A 22,873-nucleotide genomic window follows, 5' to 3' on the forward strand; every position below is an offset into this window, starting at 1 on the left:
AAAAGAAAAAGGCGTTGGGGATCAATTAAATAACACAGAGGCATGACGCTTAGGTACTCTCTCTATTAATTTTTCTCTTATTCTTTTCCCCTTTCCCGGGGGGGGGGGTTGGTTTGCAGTTATAGATGTTGCATAGTGGAGCTATGGGGGTAAGAATGAAAACGTGGATTAATGGGGGTTGGAGCTGTCAGTAAAAGGTTTGGTAACATTTTGTTCGTTAAGGAAGTTCTCAACCTTGGTTGTTGAGGTAAAATAAAACTGAAAAAATGGATCTTTGGTTGCTTCCCTGATTGAAGAGCTTTGCCAGTATCAATTGTGCATGTGCTTGCTTGGATTTCTGGTATAGACAATTATGAGTGCCATCCAAAAGACAAAAAAAGAAAAACTTTGTTTTGATAATGACTTTTAAAGTGGTTTTAATTTATTCTGTTGATATGCTTAATCATTGTAGGGCTTGTAAGTTGTCACCATGGTTGTATTTAATGCTTTTTTTGTTCACTCAAGGGCTGAAGTTCTGTATTCATGTGCAATGTTGGAGGAGTGCATAATATTTGTTTTTAATAGGTATGCACTTCTGTCAGGTAAAACGTGAAGAGCTGCTCGAATTTGCTCAAGGTGCAATTTCAGGGTTGAAAATTAATGCTGATCTTGCAAGGTAGCGAATGAACAGTTCTTTTCCCATCGTTGTATGCAATTAACTCGTTATCTGTGCAATATTAGTTCGTTTCTGTTATACTAGCATTCTTTATGCAGTTGTTATGTGGTGTGGCAGACCCAATGGTGCAAAATTGAAATTGCCATTGTGTTTCTTTTTGCATTATAGATTTAGAGTCTTTGACACTTAATGTTGTCAAATTTTACTCTCCTCATTTTGAGACTTTCTAGGATCAAGTTATTGCCATTTATTAAGTTACCAAATCTTTTATATTTGTTTCATTTGACTGTTATTGTTTAGATGCCTATGAAATTTTTATGCTTTTTAAGCTTCACAATGTTGGTAATGGGCTTAATTTTGGAAATGCAAGGAGAAAGTCTTTGTACTTTCTGACTGTAATGTACCAAGTGCATAATGCTAATAGGCAAGTACCTTTGCTTCCATAAATCTACAAGCTGGTCCTTCAAGAGCTGATGTTCAATTCGAGACTGAATAAGAACTATGCATTTTGTAACTCTTCTTGCCACATTCCTTTGAAGATCAGGTGGTTCATAATTAGTTCTTCCAACATCCCTTAAAACAATCTTCATTTGGCTTGATGTATGCATGATTGTCTTTATAAAGGATTTCATGTATTATGTAATGCCTCAGACTCTTTTTGGAATATTTAAAAACATAAAATTGGGACGACTGTTAGGTTTCATGCTATTCAACAACCATTTCTTCAGAAAATGTATATTTTCTCAACCATCCATAATACTGTTTTGCCATCAGTTCTTGGGGATCAGAATCTTTTTAAGTTTTAACTTCCTTGTAGTGTAAACAAATCATCCTGTTCAGCAGAAGTGGTCTGCATGTGTTGTCACTTGTCAATGCTAATTGCTGATTTCCATGATGTGGACTTGTTCAGTTTAAGAAAGTCATGAAGAGGTCTTCTCGTAGGTAGAGGCCATCTCAAATAATTGGATGCAAAACTGAGTTTTACACAAATGACCCAAAAAAGTAGATCATAACTGCTTGGCATAATTGAATTTACTATTATTTATCAGAGTCATCATTCTAGGAAAAAATTTCGGCCCATGTACTATTATTTATCAGAGTCATCATTCTAGATAAACTCAGTGTAGCAGAAACAAGGAAAAAATTTCGGCCCATTACTATTATTTATTAGAGTCATCATTCTAGGTAAACTTAGTGTAGCAGAAACAAGGAAAAAATTTCGGCCTAAGAAATGGCCGAAATTTCGGTCTAAATTTGTGATTTTTTTACTGAAGTTTCGAACTATAGTTTCGGGCCTCATGTGTACTCAAAATGATCTGGATTTGTGCATACTACCAATTTCAAGCATAATAAACTCTATGGAACTACTAGGTTACCAAAAAAAAGGTAACATTCAAGTATATAGTATATATGAGAAGAAGCGAGAATATTACTAATTACAAGTCTACTTATTCCATGTCTCCCCCTTCCCTCTGTACCCATACAAATGACAATACACATCCGATGATGTTTGCTCCATATATACAGCTCCGTATGTGGCCTCATCCACATGTCTAAGATGTCCTAATGCTGGGAAGTTAGGAATCTCCGGATAAGGAATTGGCTCAACTGCATATGGAAGGGTTGGTGGTGGTTGTGGTATAGAGTGGAAGATCTGCTCAACAAATGAAGAAATACCCTAGTCATTGGTAGAGGCAGGGACACCATAAGCTCCAATGACTGTAAGCTTCCAGTGGCTGACTCCGATAGGTGACGGTGGGAGGGACACCATAAGTTCCATGACCATAAGGCTCTACTGGTGGCTGACCTTAAGTCTAATAGCCAGGAGGGACACCATAAGGTCCATGACCATAAGCTCCAAAGTTAACCTAGTAGAACCAATATTCTCAATAGTAGTATTATATGAGGACTTAGTAGGCCTATGCCATCTGGATCCTCTGGAGTGGAGTCTTTGGAATCAATTATGCTCATTGATCTCATAGAGCCTGCCAAGCTCTCCACATCAGCAGCACTGTAAGACCCATATGATGGCATGTCTTCCGTGCTGTCTCCCTTTCCCTTTCCTTGAATATGTCGACAAACATTTTTGCCTCTAGATGTAGCTCCACTATGGTCTGAATCCTATGTCGTATTGGTGAATTGACTCTCGCCTATGAATCTCGATGGTCGTCCTCCCCCTCCCTGACTCTCACGTACTACTAGTGGTGGTGGCCCTAGGATTAGCTGAATCTTGATTATGAGGTCCAACACCCTCCTCATCCCCTCCACCACCATCATCATCGTCGTTGTCGTCATCACCACCATCGTCGTTGTCATCGGGGGTCTGAGTTGCATCATCCTTGGTGTCGGACCAGACAATCAAATCCTCACTCTAGGTGGATGTACTAGGGTGTGGCACGAAGGGACGGGTGGGCGCTACATGTGCACTCCCCTCTTGGGTCATGAAGTCCGCTACATTAGCCCCCATCTCCTTTGCAATCTGTCTGCTGGGACAACCTTCCTCCTTATCCAAAAAGGGCTCTCCACTGTCCCTGATCCAGTCAACTAGTGGGTTATCATCATCATCCATTTCAAATCTGTTAGCCATGTTAATATTATTACTCTCTGTCTAGCCCCTACTAATATGATCCTCCTTCAGTCTCATATTATAGTGTAGATAGACAAGGTCCTCTAAATGCTTCATACCCAATCGGTTGCTCCTCTTTGAGTGGATGAGGTTGAAGGTGCTCCAATTTTGCTCACAACCAGTGGCAAAACATGTCTGGGAGAGCACTTTGCAGCAATCGTATTTAAATGGGGTGAGTCACGACCAAGTTGCGACCACCATTCAGCTGCAACAAACACAGACTCCAATTAATACTTAAATAACTAACTAAAAGATAGAATATAAATATTTATATATGTAATAAATTAACTTACCCCAGGAGCGGATTCCCGTCTCGAGATGGCCATGGAACGATCGAAACTCCCAGTGGTATCTCTAAATGCCTTCATATATTATTATATTATATAAAGAAAACAAAAAAAAACTAGGTTAATACTTAATAACTTAGCATAAAACTATGAATTGTGAATATCAAATCACAATCTCATCTCCATAAGGATGACTGTATGTTTAGATGGATCCAGTTCCAACCTCTCCACTACAATTTAGACTGCATCTATCAAATCTTGCCTTATCCCAAGGATGTCTTTGTGAATTAATAATAAGAGGAAATAGTCAATACTTAATAGTGTGATAAACTGATAATATAATGAAAATTAAATTGATTATTAAACTTAACAACTCATTAACCTTATGTAGTGGATGCGGCAACATAGACTCTCATCTAACTTGGATGATGTTGAGGATTTTCTTGTTGCCGTGTGGGTAGACCTAAGCAACTTGCTGTTTCATTCTATCTACTGTAGCCCATATGTGTGGTAGAGTAGGTCTTTTTTAATGATCTACCATCCTTAACTCATGCATCACAGGCTCAGGCATCTTCATCACTATCCTCAAATTATTCCAGAGCCTGTCATTGAGTATGGTCAACTGTACTCTCCTTCCTACGGATGAAGAGCCTTCCTAGCTAAACCACTGCTCCGGTGCAAACATGCTCTTAAGGCCTGTTTTCTTACTCTCAAAGCTCTGCAATGCTATCCAATTGGTAGCAAATCTGGTTATGCCTGGCCTCGCTAAGTCACCCTGCCGCCTGTCCCTCATCATCTTTAGTGCATAGGTGTGGTTAGAGATGAAGGTGCTACTAACTTGTTATGCTTGCTCCACAATCTTCTTCTCAAGCTTGACCTTCCGCATATCATTTAGCATCAGGTCAATGTAGTGAGCAGCACATGGAGTCCAAAAGAGCCTATATTTGTCTATCAAGGCATTAATATAAAGCCACAAAATGTATATCAGTACATGTAATGTAATATTGTAATATGTTTTCAAAAATGAAAATTAATACTAGAAGTAGAAGTATGTTTTGATACCTGGGGTTTTGCATTATCTTCAACCCAACTTTCTTGTAGTTGGAGCCATTATCATTTACAATTTGGATCACATTCTCCACTCCAACCTCCTTCACCACTTGCTTTAATAATTTGTAAATGTATTTTGCATCCTTCTTCTCACTGGATACATCTACTGACTTGAAGAACACTGCCTTCCCATCACAATTCAACATAAAACTGATGATGAACTTTTTAGTGGGATCAGTCCAACGACCAACCATTACAGTCACTCCATAATGAGCCCACATGGGCTTGAATCCATTAATGTACTCATTCAAGTCCTCTTTATGCTTTAGGCAAATAGACATTATATATTTCATGTGGGGTGGGCCCCTATACACCACTCCCAGCCCTAACTATTTCTTTAATCATTTCCCTATAGTAGGGCTCTTGTGTTGTATGTGCTGGAATACTATGATACATAGCCCACTTGGAGAAAGCCATCCCCACTTTCTCCTTTACACTCCTCTACAAGTGATTCAACTTTCTCTGCTTTTGCTCAGGTCTCCTCAATAGGGCCGGATCATTGTGAAAAATCTCCAGATCCGGATCATTGTGAAAAATCTCCAGATCCGGATCTATAGAATGTGCTGATGAAACTCGAACCCTTGTTGGGGCCCGTGGGATAAGAACCTCTTGCCTCACACTCTGACTCCTCATAAGGACTTGGGAGCTGTCTGTGCCTCCCATGCTTCTTGGCTGTCTAGAGGACTTGCAACCCATAGCCCTTTGCTGCCTCCTCATGTCATCAATCCTTGCCTGCTCCCTACTCATCATCATTGCCCTCCTAATCTGTGCGGACTCTAGGTCAGGGTCACATCCATACTCTCTTGGCTGCTCTGGATCAAAATTTTGCTCTCTTAGCTTTGGAAGATTATTTAGGCATGCATCCTCGAACTCCTCCCTCTATAATCTCTTCTCTTTCCTTTTTTGCTTCCCCCTGCCAAGTATGAGGCCATTGCCTTCTTCACATTTGAGCGCACCTTGGTGCATCTTATTTTATCTCCCCTAGCTATATGAACCTATAGTCTAGTGGCCCCACCTCCTATTTGTTTCTTGCAGTAATTACACTTAGTCTTATTCCTATCAGCTGTCAGTGGCCTCCCATGTTGCCAAGTATGTTTGACATCTTTGAAAGAGAGTGCCTGATACAAGAAATACAGACTAAGTTTCTTTAAAAGCTCCATAATATGCTCCAAAAATTACATACACGCTTATAATAATAATATTTTATTTATTTATTTATTTTGGTTGCCAACCCCGGTTTCCAAGGCTTTGCCCTGACTAATCCGGTGTTCGACCCTGGTCGCACACTTGGCTGTGGTGGGTGAGTCTCCCAGCGGGGACTTTTTGCATCCACAAGGTTTCGATACCGGAACCTTGCTTAAGCGGACCAAGCTGCTTACCACTTGGACCAACCCCCGTTGGTAATAATCTTTTATTCTTAAGTCTAATTAATCAACACTCTAGAATAAACATACTTAAATTGGAAGCAATCCAAGAAGATTTAAGGCACAAACAAAACAAAAATAAAAAAATGAGGAAGTTGATTACTCACTTTGCAAGATTTGAGAAAATCCACCAATGGAGGACCAAATCTAGTGTTTGAATGAAATGGAGTTCCAAAAATTAGGTGAAATGAGGGATGAAAGCAGCAAAATTCAAATTTTGTTTTTCGAAAGGTGTCGAAATCTCCACAGGCAAAACTACCGAAGTAGTGAAAATTTGAAATTCTGAAGTTTCTGCTCAAAACAATTGATTTTATAACATAGGAGTGTGTCGTTTCGGCCGAAACATAGCGGTACCGAAATTTCGGTATATTTCGATTGAAATTTCTGTACGTTTCGGTCGAAACATTTGACCTTAGGGAAATATTTTAGATTTCATTTCGTTTTCAAATTTACCGGGTATTTCGGTAATTTCGACCGAAAATTTTTCCATGAGTAGAAATGAGGGTGCTAAGATGGACGAGTGTCAAAACTAGGAAGTATAAGGTAAGGAATGGTCATATTAGAGCTAGACTGAGAGTAACTTTGATAAATGATAAGCTACGAGAAAGTCGCACAACCACTTTTCAATGGAGGCCTTTAAATGCCCGTGTGCAGAGAAGTGATCTAATTGAGATTGAAGGAATTGGAAGAACTAGGGGCAGACCTAAGATAACCTTAAGAGAGGTGGTGAGAAAGGCTATGCATATCTTAGGCTTTGTGTATAGTAGGGCCTCAAAAAAAGCTGATTGGAAGACAATGATCCATTTAGCCAACCCCATTTAGTTGAGAAAAGGCCTCCTGTTGTTGTATCAGTCATCATTCTAGTGTCTCCTCATGCTGTTTGGTGCAATATCACACGAATGTTTTGACCCTTGGAATTTTTTTTAATTGATTTTTCCTTTTTTCTATGTAGGAAATATGGATGGTCGGATACTGGTTTCATGTGAACTGAAGCACATGCTTACACCCACGGTCACCCATATCTTTTCTGTTTTGCATTACATATTGACAGGGAGTTTCACAATAGCATATCAGTATAGAATAGTTTCGGATAACTGAACTGGTTGTGGTCCACACTGAGGAAAACAGGATGTATTTTTGTTAATGTGCAGAAGGTGGAACTTATCCCTTAGAAAAGTTAAACACAGGAATGAAGGGAAGAAACAAAAGCTGCAGATCAGTAAGGAGTTAGATTGCAGGTTCAAACATTCTTTCTATCATCTTAAGTGTATCATGAAAATAATAAATGGCTAGAGATCGAAAACATTTATGTACATCAGAAGAGAAGATGGTTAGAAAAAGTTACGATTTAGTTTATGCACTTGACTCAACCATCAATATTATAATTAGGATAGCTTATGGTAAAAGACCGTCAGAGTACAACTTTCTCACACTGAAGAAATTTTCAGAGGGCCTTTGGCTTGAGATTTGACTCCGAAAAGTTTTCAGTGTCATATTGAGGGCAAGATTTCTGTTCTTTTTTGGATTCAGGTCTTAATATCATGTTGCTTATTAGGTACATGCTTACACTATTTGTCTCATTTTGGGTGTACAAATTTCCTTTTAGATGTCCTTTATTTACAGAAAAAGAGAAGTTACAGATATTTGTATGGTTTGTCTGTCGCTCATAATTTTATCTGTTTCTTTTTGGTTATGTTTGTTTGCGTCCCCCTTATTATGTTCCACTTTATGGCTGCAGGATAGATGCTGAAGTTTCAAGTTTGCAGGAAAAAGTTAGTGGAGTGAGAGAAACCCAGCTGTCCTCAACTGAAGGTCCTGCAGAAACAGCTGAGAGAACAACTAATGTAAGTCTTCTACATTTGTATCTGTTGAGCTTAACATGATCTCAACTTTTCTGATAAATAATATCTATGCCATCTGTTGCATAACTGTTATGCTTCAATAGTGAAGGAATTGAGTGGCCAAGCCTTGGCAGAGTGATTAAGTGGTGCTATTGCAACATATTGGTTGTGCGCTAGGATGCTGTATTCTTTTGGTGAATCAATTTTGTCTACCATGACAATTTGGCTTTTATGAAACAGGACAAAAGGAAATTGGCCAGGGTGATGAAATTTAGACGCCTTAGGTTCTGAAACTCATTTGGAAACCAGAAATGCGGTGGTCAACAACTCAAATAGAAATGGTTGCTGGTCAGATGTTGCTACTTCTTTAAATATGATTGAACAGGGGAGGGACGGGGGTGAGGTGGGGTGGACCTAAGGGAGGTGGGGAGGGTATACTTACTTGGATTGCTGCTGTAGTTGACTGGGCTGCTTGTTTCTTGACTGTGGAAGGCTGGAATGAAGAAGAAGAGGCTGATCTTTGCACTACTCTTACTCAAGCGGGGCCCCCTCAACTAGGAAACCCTGATCCCAAACTCAACAACTTTATTAATCTTCCAAACTGCAGAACTACAGAGAATACTTGGCTATTTATAGCCTTTACAAAGAAAGAAGCACTTGACTCAAACTCAAGTAAGACTTAGAGACCAACTTAACAACCACCTAAATAAAAGACTTCTTGAAATAAAAGACTGCCTTATCTAGTGGAGTCAAATTTTTAGGAAAAGGCTCCTTACCCAAGCAACTAACTGCCACTAATAAAGACAAATTCTAAGCAAAAGTAAACTCCTAAAAGATAAGAACCCTCTTTGTTAAAGAGTCTTATCTTATCCTCAACCTACCCAATTCAAACACAACTCAAATTAAGAAATTACAATGGACTGGGACTCTTATACAACTCACAAAATACTAACCCAAAAAAAATAAAAAAAATGATATAACCCTTGGATTGAGGGGGTTCCAACCTGACTCATCTTGAGCCCAAAAAGGGCTGGAAAAATTATCAAAATACCCTTGGAATGGGGTTTGGCCTGCATGTTAAGGTGGGTTTTGGGGGCCCCAAGAATTCTAGTTCTTACTGTTCATATGTTATGGTATGAATATACCAGACCATTTCGTTATTTATGGATGATGACATTCCATTAATATAGGGCCAATTCCAATAGACTTATTGAACGTTCCCATCGGCGTGCATCCAACAGGAATTGAACCTACGAATTTACCAATTATGAGTTGGGTGCTTTAACCATTCAGCCATTGATGCTTATTTCTTAGAACATAGATAGTGAATCAAACCCATGTTTGAATTGAAATTGAGATACTGATGCAAGTTCTTCCCTTTTGAATCAGATAGACTCAAATTTGAAAGAGGTTGACAATAAGTTCTTTCAAAATTGACTATTTGCCCCTTCGCTACGGCTGTTCTAGAAATGTCTGCGATCGAGTAAATAGCTCTACGAACGAATGGATCGGATCGAATTGGAAAATGGAAAGATTTGTACAAGTTATACATTTCGCCACCACTTTGTGGAAAATCATTAGGTATGAATATGTTAGATAAGAAATACTCCACTTCTTTCTCGAGAAGAGACGGGAAATGTGCTCAATATCATTTGATTGATTAGTTGACTTAGCTCCTTGTTGTTTGAAGAAACCCTCCACTTCAATTGGTCCGTATAGGATACAAAAAGAAACTCCATATATTTGATATCTCTCTCTTTGAATGAGATCTCAATTCCAGCTACGGTCTCATCAGCAATCTTACAACTAGAATCCCTCTTTTTTCCGATCTGGTTCTTCCACCACCGCAAACCTCAGTTAGATTCAGACATGATACACTTTTTAGTTATTGGGAGAACCCAAGTACTCTCTTTTTCATTGATTCCTCCTAAAGATTTCATTTCAATTGGAATTGGGTTATTCATGATGTATGATGATCCCTGTTAAGCATCCATGGCTGAATGGTTAAAGCCCCAACTTATAATTGGTAAATTCGTAGGTTCAATTCCTGCTGGAAGCACGCCAATGGGAACGTTCAGAAAGAGCCACTAAATTAAGTTCTTGTTTAGGTGAAGGAAGTATGACCGCTTTACCAATAGTTGAGACCATAGAAAAAAAAATTCGAGGGAAACTCAAGTTTCGACGAGTTGAAAATGGGAAACTTAGGTGGGAAACTGGAAAATTTCAAGGAAACTTGGGGCTTTTTCGTGCAAGTTTACCTAAGTTTCGACAGGTTTTAGGGAATATTTTAGGGTGAGACTTTGCATTTAAGCTAATTAGAGTATAAAGAACACATTGGCTGTATTTTGCTAAAAAAGTCAATGTAAATATGTCATTCAATGTACACATCAATGTAGAGTTGTCTGAGAAGTACACTATAAACTTAACTACTTAAGTGTATAACATTCAATATATAATTTCTAACTTCAAAACATCAAATACAAAGTAACTGACAATAAAAGGAAAGTACAACTTAGTGCCAAGAGGAGTGCCAAGAGTGGATCTATCTGTGAGCTGAGTAGTATTATGCGTGTAACATCCTCTCCTCCAACCAACGAACATAGACATCCCATGACATTTTATGCCTATGGTTGTCAAGGTAATCGACAACTATAACTTTATAAGTCTGGTCATCAACATGCCTAAGATAACCAGTCTGAGGGAATACGCAATTTGGATAGGGAAGTCTTGATTGAGGGGATATTTGTCGTGGTATTTGAGGAAACATGAAAGAAACAAAAAAAATTGAACATTTGGGAAAGCTACAAAACTTGCAGGAGAAAGTCCTAGGTTTCCACGAAATTTTTCATGTTTCCCATGAAATTTGGGAATTTTTTTTCTCATGAACTAGCTAGGTTGAACCAGGTTTCGACAAGTTTCGACGAAGTTTCGACTATTTCGATCGAAACTTGGGATTTTTTTGGTCCCTTAGTTTTTCGTTTCTAGGTTCCCAAAATGGGAAATTTTGGTGGAAATTTCAGAAGTTTCGACGGAATTTTGTTCTATGGTTGAGACTCAATCGGGAGACGTTTTGGCTTATATTCCTACTAATGTAATTTCCATTACTGATGGACAAATATTCTTATCCGCCGACCTATTCAACGCTGGAATCCAACCAGCCAATAAACGTCTATTATTGTATTGAATTCACTCGACCCGCCATTTTGGGAACATCCAGTGTTAAAGTCATTGAATGGATAAGTCGCCAATCCCTAAAACGAACTATAGTCGCCAATCCCTAAAACAAAATAATGTTCTTTATCTGCTAGGTTACGGGCGAGCATTTTACCATGGGTTTTTATTGTATACATATTTCACTTTATTATTATGATAATCAACCCTACCACCTCTGGTTCTGGAGTTTCCACACTTGAAGAAAAAAACTTGGGGCGTATCTCTCAAATCAGTGGCCCAGTACTGGATGTAGCCTTTCCCTAGACAATATGTGGTTGGTAATCAAGGATCGGTTTTTTAGCATGGTAAGGAATGTTCGTCAAGTATTCAATGCGATTCCACAAGATCTATTTTCGTTCAAGTAAAGGATTTTAGCCAATTGAAAGGATCTTCTGATCAATGTAGAGATCGTTTCGATTCCATTAGTAATCAGGATTCGGAATATCACAGATTGATCAATCAAAGAGAGATTCAAGCCAAAGGGGGGTTGCTGTGTTCACATCAAGTTAGAACACCAATCTGCTGACCTCATTGGATAAGAATGGAAATAGGAAGAACGATATGGACCGAGCATCTGATTTAAAACCAAATTGGAATCCCACTAATTCCATGTTGTCGTCTTACCAAAATCTGTTTGGAATCACATGGAACATTGGAGCGAGGTCTAGCTTTATTCGTCGTACGCCTTGATGGCTGGGTACAAAAGTAAGAATACACTCTCTAACTATTAACTCATAACATGACTATAAAAGAGTCTAAATCAACTTGGACTTTACATTAGGAAAGAAGTCAACTCATAACAGGACTGGACTAATAGATTACTAGTCCAACCTGAGCTTGGATACATAAATACAATCAAAAGAGAAAGAGAAAGATAGAACTCTAGCTTAGCAGAACTTCAGAGTAGAATAGCAATATGATTCCTTGTGAGACTATGATTCCCAGAGAAACTAGGAATCTGGAATTTCAGAAGTCACGGATTCTTCTCTTGATATTATGCTGCCAGGTACTGTATTACTGGGTTGCTTGTTAGTGGGGACATAAAAAACATCTTTGTGTTCCTTACTGCCAATGAATTTCTTGGAAAAACAACAAGAAGACAGCCATGTCCCAATTTTTTGGGGACGGTTACATAGATCCAAACAATAATGTAGGGAAAGCTGCAGTCTGGACAAGAGAAATGGGGGAATGAGGAAGTGGATTGACCGTCCGTTTTTAATTAATTAGTAAACAATAGCCTTTGAATTTACATGGAGGAGTTTTCATTGTGGGTTCTGTATGCATTAGCTTGCATAAGTACATTTTCCTTGTTTTCTAAAATGTCTCCTATTCCAAGTTTATCGTGGGTTGTGCTTGAATTCTCACAGGCTTTAAAAGAAGCACTTGCTGAAGTTCGACTGTGTTCTAGATTGGAAGCACTCTTGCTAAAGAAGAAGTCGCTGAACAATGGAGACTCACCCGAGATCCATGCTAAGAAGGCACACTTTCTGCTTCTTACTATATATTTGTTTAATACCCAATTGTTAATGCAACTCCATGTTGTTTGTTGCTTATAGCCGATGCTCTTATTTTTTCAGTCGACATTTAAAATTGTGTGAGGCTTTTCTGCTTAGGAATAAGTATCGGGTCGGATTATATACATCTTGGGACTTTGATCCTGTGGTTTTCAGTGTAACAGGTCACTTTTTTGGGCCTAATTAGGGGCAATAAGGTTGTATACGGGATTAGTTAGTATGTTTCTTTACTTGGTTCATTTTGAGATGGTTTGGATTAAAGTTGAATTGAACTGATGAGATGGCAACTCCCTGTGTTTCAACACTTCAATTCATGTGTAGCTTTGGCCTTCTTGGCTCTACATGTGGATGGACAACTTAGGAAGGATAAAAAGGACCTGTGGTGTAAAATCAACCCAAAACCTCAAATCAATGTGACTAGAATTCTAGAATTCTAGAACTCCCAACACCCAAACAGATAGTTTTGTGAATTTGTTCACTTATTTGATTTCTGTAAACAATATGCAGGTTGATAAGTTGAAAACACTAGCAGAGTCTCTTGCTAATTCCATCTCGAAGGATGAAAAGCGCATTTCAGATCACAGGTCTGGAATAGTATCTGGCAACTTGTTCTATTTACGTGTCTTCCTTCTCTCTTCCATTGAATCAAGATCTAGAATTAGTAAATGAATGATCCTGCATCCAGCAAAAAGAACATTATGTAGGATGCATCCAGATTCCTAAATCATACAGATGGGAGGGAACAAAATAATATGGGGTGAATAGGAAAGGTTTTTAACAAATTCTTATGGGCTGACAATAATTTTTCTATCTCCTCATGCCTCTTTATTCTTTTCTTTTTCTTTCTTCTTTCTTCTTTTCATCTTTCTTTTTCATAGCATAGGGATATTGCTCCGGACTAGTTAAGTAGTTGGTTGCAAAAAGCTCCTCTGCTTGGCTTCGCTCCTCTCCTTACAGTCGAGTGGCTTTCGCTCCTCTCCTTACAGTCGAGTGGCTTTCGCTCCTCTCCTTTACGTTCTCGCTCGGGAGCCAAAATGAACACGCCTGCTACCTACTGTACTGGACCTTCAACCAGGTATTCTACCCTTGTCGAATTGGAACCAACCACTGCCTTGCGCTCGAACAGTTGAGAGGCTGCCAGCCAGCAACTTCTGTGCACAAATATAGATTCATTCTTCATACCTGGTTCAGCAGCACAACCCTTCGCGGGTTGGTAAGACGGAATTGGACAAAGAAAAGAGAGTGCTTGACCGGAACAACCGCCACCGGGTACCCTAGGGTTGGGAGGGGTAGGGGAATGGCCTAGAGGGGTCATAAGCGGTGGGGGAGGGGCTGGAATGTTGTGGGGGTCTGGGAAGGCTGCTGCCACACCGTGGCAGCAGAGGAAAGGGGTGGGAACACCTGCACAGAACAGGGGAGCAGAGGGGAGGGGAAGGGCTTGTGGGGGTTTAGGGAGGTGGGGGAGGGGCAGGGAGGGGCTGCGACTGAAGGGGAAGGGGTGGGGGAGCTTTGTGATGGGAGAGGAGAAGGGGTGGGGGCTTAGGATGCTTCACTTGGAGAATACGCCTGCTGGAATTGTTTAAGAAGAGTGCTAGACAGAGTTGCTGATCTTGAAGAAGAAAACTTGACTGAAAAATCAGCTGTGGCCCCCTCAAACAGGAACTACTGTCTACCAAACTCAATATTCTTATTCAATAGTCAGATTTTAAGAATTAAAAAGAAAGAATAGGTTACTTATAGCCTACTAAAAGACGCTGACTTTCAAGTGGGATTCCTTTATAGATTAGGATCCCACCACATTAATCTCAAACGACCAATCAATAAACGATCTAATGGACTCTAATTGACACATGCTCAAATAACATTCTAATTAACTGAAACTCTAATTGACACATGCTAAATTCCATTTTATTGAAAATTCTAATTGACATGTGTTGGAATTAAAGGAACTAATGACTCAAAGATCATTATTTAACTCAAACTGCACTTCCTAACTGCCTGAAACTCTCCAGAAAATAGAAGAAAAAATTCTGAAAATAAAAACCAGCAATCATTTAGGGCTGGTTTTGATCAAAATGCCCTCTTTAGGGTTTGGCCAGCCCTAGATGGCTCACTTTAGGGTTTTGCCCAGGGGTTCAACCCTGTTCACATCAATCAGCCAGGTTTTTAAACTGTGAATTCCATCGAATCTCTGGGTTTGAAGCTTGGTTGGTTCGTTTTAGGCCCTCTACATGTTTTGGTCCAAGGTCTGATTTTTTTTCGTATTCATGTTGCCGATAAATTCAATAACAACAATAAGTTGGTTCACCCCACCCCCGACCCGTTGTCCCAATCCTTTAACCCTCAAACCTTAACATCCCTTCCACCTTTGAATTGTATTCCTGAGATCGATCACAGAAAAATGAGATTTCATGAGATCTTGGCAAGATGGAGAAAACATTCTACCCTTCTTGACCTAACTTGGTAGGCCATCACAGTGGGATTTAGGGCTCTGTTGGAGTTGGAAGTTGGTATCCAGCTTATTTTAGGCCTCTAAACGTAGTGGTGGCCTTAGATTTTTTGAAAAAACAAGTGTAAATGTGAGTTCGATTTCAAACCTAAGTTTGAAATCAAGGAACTGAAGAAGTGAAGATGTAGAACATACAACACATAGCCATGTCTTGATATAAATGAAGACACTGAGACACTATAAGTTGAATTGGAAACTATCATATTGATAGCCAAAGTGAAGCAATTAAGGTACTAGTATATGTGTTAATCAAACCATCAAAGTGTTTGTTCAAAGTTCAAACCTTATACTGAAATGTTGAGAAGTGGTGGCTGGTAAGTATTACTCAATAATATGGAACAAGTGTAGAACATAGTTCTTGAAGAAAATCAATTTTCTGATGATGTTTTACCTTTCTTCAAGATTTGCTTGACAGCCACTTGAATCTTTGTTGTAAATGTTGTGGGAGGGTTGTTGATGAAGACTAGGAGGTGTTCTGTCCAAAACTCTGGCAAAAATTTCTGTAAAAAGACCAAATCCAGCAAGACAGCAGAGGGAGGAAGCGAGAACACTGAGATCTCGTTGAGATAACTTGACTCAAGTGAGATTTGGGCCTTTTATAACATGGGTTGGACCGAGATCTCAGTCATACCCGAGATTTACAAATTTTCTCATTTAACTCCTAATCTTGTCTTAGCATCCTGAAAAGTAGGCTTAAGCCTAGATTTTATCATTTTGTCTTATAAAATCCCAACACCCTACGCTGACCTTGATCCTGATTCATTCTAGCACACATCCAACTATTAAACTTAACTGCCTCACTGGAAGACTCCTCTACATTAACTTCACCTAACCCAACCATTCAACTCTAGACCCAACTAAACCCCAGCCCTAATTTGACCCCTCCCCTCCCCCAACCCAAAAAAAGAAAAAGAAAAAGAAGAAGAAGAGATTTTTTGTCCTAGCTGACAACCCTATTAATAGAAGATCCTCATTATTGGCTTCTAGTTGTCCTCCTACCAACCTAGAAATGCATGTTCTGGTGTCTATGCACTGGCTCAATCTGCTGTGGTCGTAGGTGTTGGCAGGATCTTTGCTTTCCTTTCTTCATTTTTTTTAAAGCATTAAATCTCATCTCATTTGAGAGACGTGGAATTGAGGGACTGCATGCTTCTCTTCCCCCCCCCCCCCCCCATAAATTGTTGCTCTTACTCTTGTGAAATCAATAAATGTCAAATTACAAAGATGATGGTTCCTGGATCCTCTTTTTTTCATTATTGTTGTCTTTTTATATAGTTCTGTATTTTCCAGAATCTGTAGTAATGACATAAATGCCCTTAGAGCTTATTATATATATCTGTTGGTTCTGTGTACGCTTATATTTAGAGGCTCAAGAGCTTGGAGGTTCCAACATTTGCTTCTCCAAGGTTGAGTTTAAAACCACTCTCTATGAACCTCCTCCAACTCACCTTATAGTTTCTAAGACCAACCTGCCATGTATTCTTGAACTTTTTGATGACTTATTGTATGTAAGTTTGATTGGTAGCAATTTTGGAAAGTTCCTCACTACCACCAAGACAATTTTTCTTTGATGGATGGTATTTCATCATCTGAAAATCACCCCCCAAAACCGAAAAGAAGAAAATCTCTTATGCTTTTTCTCCATATTCTGAACAGACACCAGAGAGAAGAGGCTTTTAAATTTCGTGTGGCAAAAGCTAATGAAGTTGGTGAAACTGAGAAGGTAGAGTACTTCCAGAGTTATTACTCTTTTCTTAATTGCTCTTGTTGGATAACTGTTGCAGGACTACTTGAAACCAGTTAACTTTCGCATTTAGTAAATGCGTTTGAGAAACAAAAGCAGATGCGGCATTCTTTAAAAGACACATGTAACATCACATCTTATTTAAGGCATGTTTCTATGCCTCAATGGCTGATGCCATCTGGATTGATTGTCATGTGGCTCACAATGGGGTTTTTTTTTTTTGGGGGGGGGGGGGGGGGGGGGGGGGAGGCAAATCAATGGTGTGCCCATGATGCAGAGGTGGGTTCTTGTGTCCACAATAACAGAAGGAGCAACAGGCTCCCAGCCCAATCATTGACTTGGTCCAGCCTCTTGGGAATTAACTAATTATTTTCTATTTATAATCCTAATTTAAGTAATGATTTCTTTAAGCTATGTTAGCGGTTAACAGACATGTCAGTGTTTCATTAGGACTTATGCTTCCTACTTAGAAAATGAGTTTGTTTTGTTGTTTCAATCTAAAGAGTGAAAAGCTCTTATTATTTGAAGTTTTATGGTACTAGTTTCCGCCAATATGACCGTGAGGTCAGGTGACAGAGTGGAGCTTGGCAGCAGCATTCTGTTTTCTCTTTGGAAGCTAGAGTTCTTTTATTGTGCCCTGTTTCCGTACCCAACTTCCGTTATCTAAATTCATTGATTGTTACTTATTCATAGTTTTAACTTTTGATTTTGTTCTGTTTATATTGTCCGATCTGGGGTTGTATATTGAGTAATTTATCGAATTGTTTAAAGTTTCTCTGATACTCACATGGATGATTACATGTGTGTCCCCTGTTTTAGTTTCAATTCAGTATCAAAGATCTGCAACTGCAAGCTACTCTGTTCATCAGATCAGGCCCAACCTTTAGGGTTTTCAGGAGTTACCTAGTAAGAGAGCTCTACCCTAGTTTGGGTCCATTCTGAGACCTGATTTTGATGCTACTAAAGTATTTCTGATTTCTGCAAATTCTCAGTTTTAGATCTTATATTTATGAAGTTACATTTAATTGCTGCATCTGGTTGATTTCATACTCTGGGATTAGTATTAGGCTATAAGTTGCATTTCTTATGGCTAATAATAGTATAAATTCTCTTGGAAATTTATTTGTTGAATATGTAAGAATTATTACTTGCAATCGGGAGGCAATATAGTTCCTCAAGATAATGTAGATAACATTACTTGTTTTTTTTTTTTTTTTTTTTTTTTTTTTTTTTTGTGTTGTTGTTGTTGTTGTTTTGGGGGGGGGGGGGAGGAAAGGGTTGGGGTGCTTGGTAAAAGGGATATATCAACAAATCACTGTCTGAGAATATGACATCATGTGGCAATGAGGCAATCATTGATATCTCAGCCAATATATTAGGCAAACTTTTATTTTCATAGCCCTTTTCCAGGTACTGGAGGTTGAGATTGCAAAACTTGAGACGCAAAGAGATGACCTTGAAGCTGAATTGAAGAAGGTATATCTTCTGGTCTTCACTATTTGTATTTTCAAATTTTCTTTTTTTGCCTTTTTCAATACTACTTGAGAGGTATTTTGGATATTGGTTTCTATTATTCAGTGTTCCATCACTTAAACAATTCCTAGTTGCGTTAGTTTCAAGTGTTGTTTTAGCTGCTTTCAACTTTGACATTTGATCAGGCTCATCGATGAACTTTTTGCAGTATTGCATTAGTGTTATAACTTATTGCTGCACCATCTATGCTTGTGGTCCAAGCACATACAGATTCACAGGGTGTTAAATGGTTTTGTTCAGTTCTTTCAACATGCTTACGGGTAAAAACTGTAAATGAACTGTTTTACTAAACAGTTTAAAAAAACTGCATAATTACAACATGGTTTTGATTTCAACAGTTTTATAAGTTTCTACCATAGGAGTGAGGGGTACACTTTAGCTCTCCCAGTACATGAGAAGGGGAACAAGGATAAACCCACCAGCTTTTTTAGCATGACAGTGTTACCCCTTATATGGATCATTGCATCTTTAGTGATTGAAACTGTGTAGCAACTCTTATCCAGTACAATGGATTCATTATTCTTTTGGGGTGAATAATAATATAATTAAAAACCTCAAAGGGGAGACTATTGTTTCACTATCAGTTGGTAAACAGACTATTTCAATATGAGGTACCCTATTGCTCCTGTCCCTTAAGGTGCTTTACTTTTTAGGAGGGCAAGGTGGCTCTCTAGTTCTAGGTCAATGAGGATGTGTTGGAGGGTTTTTTTTTTCTTTTTTCTTTTCCGGTCAGAATGTGTTGGAGCTTAAAGTGTTCAAAACTCTTAGAACTGCATAGAAATTGGAATTCTTGATGAAAATATGGAAAATAAAACTATGTTCAGGAAATTGGATCTGACTGTGAACCTATAGTTTTGGCTCAGAATTTGCTATCACATTACCCAGATCCTGATGAATGCAACAAAGAAAGGGGAAACCTATGTATAAGCGAATATTAAAACAACATCATGGAGTTTCAGTTTCCATGGCAACCATGATAAGTGGTAGTGTAGGTGTTCACTCTGACATAGTTTCCTAGATCTTAGTACTTGTGGTGAGGATATAGTTCTGAATGAGTCTTCTAGAGGGGTGGAATTCACAGTTACAAACAAGTGGTTCTGATGGATGAGATGTACAAGCAAGTGGTTCTGAGGAGGAGATGCGATGTTTGTGCATGAGCTAGTTAGATTTAGTCCATTTCTGGGAGGGACAAAAGAATGGAGTCAAAGCAAGTACTGATGTACCAAATGTTTTTGTGTATTGGATAGAGCTTTGGTGTATGCTGTTAGTCTTCTACTCCAACAATTGCCACTGTTGCCATTGGTTGTCAATAATGTTTGTGAGGCTGGTGACAAAAATGAGCAAGAGATAAATCAGTCAATATTTTGTACCGAAATTGAATTCAATCTTCAGATATGAAAAGTCATGCATCTGGCATATTTAATATCTTCTTAGTGGTGCAACCGCCAACCAATGCTACTAATGTGCAAAATAAGTAGTGGTAAGAAGAGGAGTTAAGGGAGGAAGATTGTTACACTTGAGAGGGAATGTTCAATAAGGGAGACAAGGAAAAGACAGGAATAGGAAGGGAACAAGAGGGAAAGAAGGCAGAAGACAGCTAAGTGGTCGTTCAGCCTTTCAGGGATAACAAGTCAGTTCATTCTTCTAATATACTTTCATGGTGGGTATTACAAGCATCTGAAGAAAATAGAAGATTCCAACAAATAGAAAGTACTTCTCAACTAAGAAACTTACTCTACAAGGAAACTAAAACTACTATGAAACTTCAAATAAGGAAACTATCTTTGTCACGACCCCAGTTTTCATAGGCTTGGTGGGGCCCACATTACGGACATTCAACTAGAGCACGTGACAGCTCCTCTCATTATCACCTGTTTATAACCACTATAACAAAATGCTAACTAAACATTTTCAAGAACAAAACAAACAACCTGTTTGATAGTTTGACTCATAAACATATGTACACAGTCTAAAGTCCTGTTATGTTTACATTTGACCTTTCAACAGTGTTTAGTTAAGTACGTACAATCTCAAAAGAATATATACATCTACAGTTCAGTTAAACAAACATTAGTTGCAAGAAAAAGAAAAAGGGTTTCCATCTTCAACTTTAAAGGTACTGTCAGGTGGCTGCTCCCTTGCCCTTATCATGTGTATGAGGACCTGTCAACATTTACAATAGTGAGCTTTATGGCCCAGTAAGCAATATAGACAACCATGTAAGTAAGTTAGGCAGTTCATCATGCATAAATTATCACATCAAAATCATATAACATCATGCATTCCAATTTCCTTTCATTTTCCTTTTTCCTTTTTCATTATTAAATCAGACCTAAGCGCTACCTATAGAGAGAGCACCATCAGTCTAAACCACACAAATGACATCAGTCTCAGTCTCAATCTTAGAGGTTCTCATCAAGAGATTCTCTTTTCAGTCTTTTGGCACAAGACCAGGTGTTCTCTATAGGAGGCCATCATTAGTCTAGTATATCTTTCTATTTTTCAGTCTTGCTTCATGCCCTCCCATTTGGGTACATTAAGTACCAGGACTTACAGAAGCTGCTTCATGCCCTCCCATTTGGGTACGTTAAGTGCTAGGACTTACAAAAGCCATTAACATTTTATTTCTTTTTCTTCTACTCTTTTTATATTCGATTTCAGTATTGCATTTCCATGCTCTATCTGTTTCAATGTACATTTTTCATTTTAACCATCATTTAGTCTCATCTAAATAAAACTAAACACAATTCATTCAATCCAATCATTTAAATATGAGAGCATGATAGTTTACATTTAACATGCATAAGCATCATTTCAAATTCATTATTAACAGTTCAAGAATACTATCAGCATTCCAATTCAAGCAGTTCAATCAAGTCGTGAGTTGTCATCCAATCCCATGCATTTTTGTTCAATACACAAAGACATATATCATGCACTTTCTATAAATTGTATCAACGAATAAATACAATAGATTTTATGTTATCATGTGAATGTTGCATATCTACTAAAGGAAATCACCCACTTAACATACATAGGTTGGTCAATATCACTTACCTGTTCCTGTTCCTGTTCCATGTGTGTGTGTCTTGACCCTGGTTTCGTTAAAAATCCGTTCTCCCTCCTGTATCCCGGACAATTAATGACTATTTTGAATACGCGGGAGCCAACCAGAGTTTTCCCCTTTTTCTTTTCTTTTTTTAATTTTCTCTCTCCTCATTCCTTTTCTCTCATTTCTCCACGTTCTCCTTTGTTCCTCTTCTCTCTCCACGTCTTCTCCTCTCCACTCCTTCTCTCTTAACCTCTTTAATGGCTTCTTCAATTTCTCTTCTCTTAAACACTCCACTTATTCTCTCTCCTCCTTAACTCTTCTTCTCTGTTCTCTCAACTCACCTCACGCATATACCACTTTTCACTCCATTTTGTCTCTTCTCTCTTACCTTAACTCTTTAATGGCTGCTCTTGTTTCTTCTTAACTCCTTCTCTCACCTCTGTTTCATCTCCACGCATTACCCTCTTTTCCCAATTCTCTCTCCTCTCTTTAATTCATTTATCTTATACTCTCACCACCCTTATTTAATGACACCTCATGCATTTTACATATTATGAAAATCCACCATGTAGGTGGGAGGTGGGGGTGTCACCTCCTCCCTCTCTCTCCCCTCTTTATATCATACGTGGGATGTAATAATGTATGTATATATATATATATATATGATTTACTTTATACATATAGTATATTTAACTAATTAGATGGGCTTTGTTATGGGCTTGTGGGCCCGCTGTAATATCTTACGCAGGGGTCCACTCGAGGTGTTAATATTAGTACCTTCCGGTTTAGAAAATTATGCTGATCATTTCTTCGTTTTTAGTTCAGTCTAATTCCATTGTTGTGGGACCCACAAACGATGTCTGACCTTGACCAAAATATCAGTTGGCATCTAGTCTTATTTAAGTTATTTTTTAACTACACTCAAATCATTTGATTAAACCATCAAACCAACCATCATGATCTTTTAATAATCTTAAGGATTGACACATTCACACACAATAATAAAATAATAATATAAAAATATGCAGGGCATCACAATCTTCTAGTTTCGAACTCTATATAAAACTCCAATATAACATAATAAGATACTTCAAATAAACTTCTAGTAACCTACTGAACCCTAACGAAACTTGGACCTGGTTCTTGGTCAGGGCTCTCAAACAAGGCTCAGCCAGGGCTGAGGAAGTGCTCCTGCATCAGTTAGCGTCAGTCATAGTGCTGACGTTCCCTCTTATGAACTTATTTTGTTGTCTTACAACATAGTCTTGAGTTGATGTGAAAGTCTGTATCTGCATCTATGAAATTATTGAATAATATTGGTGATTGGATTTGGTGGTTTATATTGTAGGTTGAAATCTCTTTGGC

At 38.5% G+C, this 22,873-nt stretch overlaps 1 protein-coding gene across 7 annotated transcripts in view; it reads left to right on the top strand.

Moving 5' to 3' along the window:
* The window catches only part of LOC149027134 (uncharacterized), a 39,661-nt gene that overhangs the window by 14,356 nt on the left and 2,432 nt on the right, over positions 1-22,873 (top strand). For 6 of the 7 annotated variants that reach the window (XM_089159553.1, XM_089159561.1, XM_089159591.1 and 3 more), the window contains 7 exons: positions 582-655; positions 7,254-7,340; positions 7,841-7,946; positions 12,524-12,634; positions 13,178-13,254; positions 16,836-16,902; positions 18,334-18,399. In XM_089159553.1, the coding sequence (XP_089015679.1) occupies positions 582-655; positions 7,254-7,340; positions 7,841-7,946; positions 12,524-12,634; positions 13,178-13,254; positions 16,836-16,902; positions 18,334-18,399 (588 nt within the window). The remainder of the gene's footprint in view (positions 1-581; positions 656-7,253; positions 7,341-7,840; positions 7,947-12,523; positions 12,635-13,177; positions 13,255-16,835; positions 16,903-18,333; positions 18,400-22,873) is intronic. The other variant, XM_089159569.1, reaches the window with a different exon arrangement.

Source organism: Hakea prostrata, chromosome 1 (genome assembly GCF_041222555.1).
Source record: "Hakea prostrata isolate BN-2017 chromosome 1, UWA_Hpros_2, whole genome shotgun sequence".
In the NCBI taxonomy this organism is placed as follows: domain Eukaryota; kingdom Viridiplantae; phylum Streptophyta; class Magnoliopsida; order Proteales; family Proteaceae; genus Hakea; species Hakea prostrata.